Source organism: Phoca vitulina, unplaced genomic scaffold (assembly GCF_004348235.1).
Source record: "Phoca vitulina isolate PV1807 unplaced genomic scaffold, GSC_HSeal_1.0 scaffold97, whole genome shotgun sequence".
NCBI classification, from domain to species: Eukaryota; Metazoa; Chordata; class Mammalia; order Carnivora; family Phocidae; genus Phoca; species Phoca vitulina.
The window spans coordinates 1536825-1543345 of NW_022589800.1; the positions used below are offsets into that span (position 1 = coordinate 1536825).

Consider the following 6521-nt stretch of genomic DNA (forward strand, 5'->3'; position numbering starts at 1 on the left):
ATTTTAAAGGAGAAGAGCTGGTTAAAATAATCCTCATGAGCCCATAATGCAGCTACAGACTCTGGGGCTGGATTGCCTATTTTTGGGTCCTGATTAGGTTCCACATACTAGATCTGTGACCTTGAGGAATTTACTTTCTTTTCAGGCTTTAGGTTTCTCATCTGTAAAATAAGTTTAATAAAATATGTACCTCCTAGATTAATAGGATTAAATAATAAAGTGCTTAAATTAATGCTGGCTGTGTAGGATGCAGTCAATAAATGTACCAAAAGGGCTGTCGCAAGTGGGGACAAACAACCCGAAAGTCATCTAGTAATAAAAGGAAAAGAGGGAGAAGAGAGCTGTCTGCTGATGCCAGTTGTATTTTCGTTGCTCATAGCTGTCATCTTTCTCTCCTTTTCTTCCTTTTTGTCATAACTACTGAGCAGCTGCTCTGTGCCAAGCACTGTTCTAGGTGCATCAGAAGCAGAGACACCGCCCAAGCAGTGGACCCGGAGTGATTGCCCGATAGATAGGGGCACCCCTGACATAGGTCAGGTGACCTGAAGCAGAACCTGCCCCTGCCCCTGTGCGAGAGACGGAGGGTGTACACTCAGAAAATGGAGTGAGGGAAGCAGGTGGGACGGGGTAGAGCTCAGCCAGGATGTCGTCTCAGTCACAGTCTCCCTGCAGCCTGATCTGATGGAACACTCTAGAGTTAGTCCCACCTTGAGGCGTGGTGGGTGGCTTTTTGTACCTCCTGGGTGGGAGTGGGGTATGGTTCCCCCCTGAGAAAGCCTCCTTTCAGCCTGTGGTGATTGTCCAGAACGGGGCTGGGGGGGCGGCTAGGAGCGGTGGGCACTCCTGCATCTGTGTCGGCCGGGGTGGGGGTGCCAGCCCACGGAGGAGACCCGGGTAGAGCAGCCAGAGTTCCTTAAATCACCCAGATGTCCAGAGACGAGGGGGGATGGGATGTGAAAAATGGGGGCTCTTCTGCAACCCTCAATATCCAGGAAGCGGCTTTTACGGTTTTTGCTTTATGCTTCTCAACCAATTTTTCAGCTGGCAATCAGCCTGTGTCTGACCTCGCTGTCTAGGTCCACACAGGTAGGAGTAGGCTCACGGTAAATGAATGGAGTGATTTTTTTTTTTTTTTTTACTGTCATATGAAATATAGCCTAGAAAGTGTTATGTGTAAATAATGGAGAACACTTATTTCAGTGCTCCTGGTTTTCATGCTGAGGCCAGGTTCCGAGTCCATAAATTCCTGTGATAGATACTATATATTTTTCCCATCCTCACTACTAGCTCACTGTCCCTTATGCCAAGGGTAAAAGGAACAAGGTCTAACCTGATAGTACAGCTCCTGAATAGTCTCTTACTTGGTTTTCACCAAGCCTGGTAAGCCCATCTATTGGTCTTAGGACATCCCTCCATCTCTTATTCTTTTCCTTCCTTGTTTTACTCTATCCCCCTCCTCTCCAGTTGTTGCCTAGACCAGGTACCTGGTGCCTCTTAGCTGACAGGCTCCCTCACTGCACCCCTTCAGCAAACTGTTAGTTTTATGGAGACTGCCAGCACCTAAGAGAGAGGCTTTTTGCCTAAAGCTCTGAGCAAGGCATCTTTGACCTCTTTGTTCCTCAGGCTGTATACAACAGGGTTCAGTAGGGGGGTGACGACCATGTAGGTCACGGAGATGAGTCTGTCCTGCAGGGAATTTTGGGGTTTGGGTTTGAGGTAGATGAAGGAGGTACAGCCGTAGTGGACGATGACCACAATGAGGTGGGAGGCGCAGGTAGCAAAAGCCTTTTTCCGGCCCTCAGCAGATGCCATCTTGAGGATGGTGGAGACAATCGGGACATAGGAGATGAAAATCAGCACCATGGGCAGAACAAGGACGTACAGACTGATGAGCAAAGTAATAAATTCTTTGGTGGTGGTATCAGCACAGGCCAGCTTCCTGGGCCCAGCACGCTTCCGCTGCTACTCTGCTAGCACAGGCCAGCTTCATTAGGGGTTGGATGTCACAGAAGAAGTGGGAGATGACGTTGGCTTCATAGAAGGGCAGGCTGAACACAGAAGACACCTGAATGATGGCTGTGCTCAGGCCAGTGCTCTAGGATCCACCTTCCAACTGTATACAGGTCTTTTTGCCCATGATGACCGAGTACTGTAGGGGGTTGCCGATGGCCACATAGCGGTCGTACCCCATGGCCATGAGCAGGAAGCAGTTGTTGATGCCGAAGGTGTGATAGAAGAAGAGCTGAGTGGCACAGTCTGGAACGGAGATGGCTTGTTGGGGGCTCAGGAGACTGGACAACATCTGGGGGATGATGGCCACAGTGTAACAGGTCTCAGAAATGGACAGGACACTCAGGAAGAAGTACATGGGTGTGTGAAGCTGACGGTTGAGGCGGATAACCATCAAGATGATGGCATTGCTCGCGAGGGTCAACAGGTACAAGACCAGAAAGACCACAAAGAGGATGAGTCTGTGCTGCCAGCCAAAAATGGAAAAGCCTTCAAAGGTGAACTGTCACAGCAGTGAAGTTGGGTCTTGGCATCAAGGAGAATCTGGGTCTGAAAGAGATGAAGTGGGAAGGTTGAACATCTAGGCTGGAAACAGGAGGCTGGTCCAGGGTCCTCATCGGCCATGTGCAAACACTCAAATTTGGTGTTGCTCCAGGTTTCCAAAGCTCTCTGTCTTCAGACACTGGCCGGGTTCTCCAGGACTTCCCAAGGTTCTGAGGGACCTGGCACTGGGGGCCGATGCAGGGGGTTGGGAAAGAGAGTAAATATGTGCAGGGAATGGTAGAAGCACTTCACATGCTTGGCGGGAGTAGATGCAGAGCAGAGAAGGCTCTAGTGCACGGTGTTAGATGTCCACCCCAGCTCACCTGCTTTAGTCCAGCTGCACCTGCCAGAGCCAGTTGTGAAGGGACACGCGTAAGACAAGAATTCAAGCCAGGGACAGATTGCGGTTGGAGGCACGCTTCTGGGAGGGAGGAGGTCAGCTCCAGCTCTGCTCACAGCACAGAGCATTGCCTTCCTCATGGTTCAAGTTCAAAATCCAATGTCTAGAAGAGGCAGTGAGGAGACACTGCTTTTCCCCTTGTTGAGAGTCTTGTGTGTGGACCTGGGACAGTCTGTGATCCAGAGCCTGCTCCTTGCTTCCTTCCTATGTTCCCCAAATACCACTGGTTTCAATACTCTCATCCCCTTCTGTGTGGAGGGTCATTTCTGCTTGTTTTCTAGTCTCTAAATGCAGTAAAGCATCTGAAACATCCTAAAGGTTTGAAGTACCAGTAACTATAAGAAAACATTGATAAAGAGAACAAAATATTTAAGTTTATAGAAGTCTCTGGCTTTAACCCCAGCGTAAGTGGAGGGATGCTTTTCTTTGCTCACTTCATTTGTCTGCATTTGCTCATCTATAAAATAGAATGATATATTCTCACAGTGTTACTATGGAGATCATATGAATTACTATGTGTAGAAAGCCAGGCATAGTTCTTGATACATAAGAGACCAACAGTACATTAAATTTCTGCTCCTTCACCCGACCTCCCCTTCCCCACTCCCTACTGGGTTCTCGTATGTCAGACTCCCCCTCCCCCAACACATGCACTCTTTCTCATGTTCATGGATGGTTCTTGTCATTGATTCCTCTAATCATTGACTTAGAAACCCAGTCCCCACTTCCCACCTCCTGTCAAGTTCTAGATTCTGAAATCTGGATGGAGCTAGGGCTGGTCTGGAGTCCAGACACCCCCATGAACAAACCCCAGCTCCACCTACTTCACGTGTGACCTTAGAAACATTTGTCCCTTCAGGCTGGAGTGTCTGCCTCTGTAAGGTGAAGGCAGGACCGATCTCCACGACAGAGGGCTGATGGAAGAATTACATGACAAGATGGCTGGAAGGCATTTGGCAGAGGGTCCAGTATACAGAAGGCCACCAATAAATGGTCACTATTGGTAAAGATGAGCACAGATGTCAAGATATGAATGTTGTAGGTCATTGTTTTTATCCTCACTTCTCCTCTCCCAAGCCTGGCTCAAGGTTAGAAGGTGGCTGGTCTTCAGCTAGAATGTATACAGCAGCTTGCAGGTTCAGGGTTGCTCTTCTAGATTTTGGAGGCAGCAGGAGGAGGAGGGGGCTGAGCAGGAAACATGCCAGCGGGGGAGCCGGGTCCCCAGGACGGGGGAGGGTGTGGGCTGGGCTGATGAGCCATCCCCAGTGCAGTGATTCTGCTGGCATACCCACGTCCCGGACCCCCTGCGTGGGCCCCTGCACTCATGAAGCCCTGATGTGTGAGCCTGGCCCCAGGTTGATATCTGGGGCAGGAAATGGTGGGGACTTCTATATTCAGGAAATAGGTTTTTTCTGGCGTAAAGGGGACGATCAGGTTGACTCCATCAGAGTCCGAGGTTCCGTGGCTCGCCGCCAGGCCCGTACACCAGGAGCGTGATAGAGGGTGAGCGCTGGACGGCACGTTCCCAGTTCCCCTGGCTCACCCTGTGTGATGCCCTGAACACTCTATTTTGGGCTCAATGGACCAATTAAGCCCTCTGAAAGTTCTGCCTGAGATTTTCTTAGGCTAATGTTTGGATAACCCTTTGAGTGATTTTTTTTTTTGGTATTTATAATGCTTTTTATTCCCAAAGTTTGATAGCACGGCTGTACATTCATGTTTCCACTTGACAGAATTCCCAGGACAAAAGAGAGAAACGGTGGCATCCGTGGCAACGGAGCAGCGACGGTGAGGCCCCTACCCAGTGAGACAAGAATCCCTGCTTTACGGAGTCATGGGGGGCGACTTAGCTCTTGCCAGGCCGGCTTCAGAGAGTCAGGCTTGAGAGCCAGAACCACGACAGCTAGTGCTCCCGCTCGGCTGGGGCAGGTGCAGATCCACAGAACCTTCTGAAGGGAGGCCCAGGAGGCGGTCTGAGAACCCACCAGGCCCTGTCGGTTAATTCCTCTCCTGATTGGCCCTATGTAGGAGAAGCAGAAAGCAGCACCAGGCTCTCCAGTGCCTTCCATAGCCCTGCCCCTTAAGTGTGGATTGTAGGCTGTGAGGGAGGACAGTGTTCCTGGACTCTGGGGTCTCTCTCCCCAAAGCCACAGTGACTATCCCCAAGACAGCCGTAGCAGCAAGATCCGAATCTCCTGATGTCTGGGGATCTCATTAGACAGGGGGCTCATCGGCCCAATCCCACAGAGCGTGTGTGCGCAGGCAGCCTGGGGTTTCCCACAGGAGCGAAGCCTTTGCGTCAGGGCGCAGTCCTGCTCTGCTCAGTAGATGGAGAGGAGCCCTTGGCTCAGGACCCAGCGGTGTTTAAGGGTGCGGCTTTATTAGGCAAGCCACTCACACTCGGGTCTCCGCGGCCCCTTCCAATTCGAACGTTCTGGAACTGTGACTCATTCACTCCTAGATGCTTTCAACAAGTACTCATGGAGCACAGCCCACGTGCCAGGTGCAGGGAACAGAGCAGAAACCGGGGCCGCGGCCTCTGTGCCGCGTGCAAGCAGCACTGCTTTGCACGCCCCCCCTCCAGAGCATCACCACGTATGGCCAGGGAAAGCGGAGGACCTCGTCCTGAGGAAGGTGATGCAAAGGGAGGCCTGCCTGGAGTCATTCCTGCCTCTCCTACATCTCCCCCCCACATTTGTGCCAACAGCAGACCCAGCCTTATTTGCCTTTCCCGCTGTGAGCCCCAGACAGGCCTTCCCACAGGTTGAAGGCAGATCAGACCCCAGATCCACCAGCTTCCCTGGGACTTTGGCTCCTGGGTGTTTCCTAGTTCTGGTGCCTGCTCTGTGCCTTTCTCTTAGACACCTGTCGAAGTAGGAGAGGCTCCCTTTCTAAGAACCAGCAGACAAGGCATGAGTACTTGAAAGAAGGGCAGTTTATTAATCTCTCATGGCCCCAAAGCATTGACTCGGGAGAACCTGGAACCACTTGGCCTCATAAGCCATTAAGACCAGGGAGCCCCACAGTGGAGAGAGAGACGTATGTAGAGTATTTACCACTGCTGGGGGGCCCAGGGTGCAGCCTTGTTGGACCATGGAAACCATCTGCAGGGCACCTACAGGAAAGCTTGGGGGGTGGGCAGCAGGTTTTACCAAGACCTGAAGATAACCAGTTAATTGTCCATGTCCCTCCTTTGCAGGTTTTCCAGTAGTTCCATTCAAATATTTATGCAGCTCTTTGGAATTAGAAATACAAGGGATTTGAAACCCATGAGAAAGAAAAGGAAACCCTGATATATTGAAATTATGAACTGGAAAACGAGTACATTTTTAGAAAATGTAGGATTCTTAGTGTATGTTTATCTGACATAAGATGAGTTTAGATGTAAAAAGACTGAAAAATCTGGAGTGGATGGCGTTTTTTTCTGAGAAGGGAGAAAATACATTGATTACATCATCTGTCTATTTTGGCAGTTTTGTCTTTTCCGTTCTGACTTTTTATATCTCTTGTTGCACCCAGTGATGAGCTATCCTATAGTATCGAATGCTAGCTGTTTTAGGGGCATTTT

General features: G+C 50.4%; 1 protein-coding gene across 1 annotated transcript; it reads right to left on the minus strand.

Moving 5' to 3' along the window:
• Positions 1-1560: 1560 nt before the first annotated feature.
• LOC116627517 (olfactory receptor 10J4) lies at positions 1561-2543 on the minus strand. Its single transcript, XM_032397295.1, is given in 3 exon segments — positions 1561-1935; positions 1967-2513; positions 2515-2543. Coding segments are annotated over 3 exon segments (951 nt in total).
• Positions 2544-6521: the final 3978 nt, after the last annotated feature.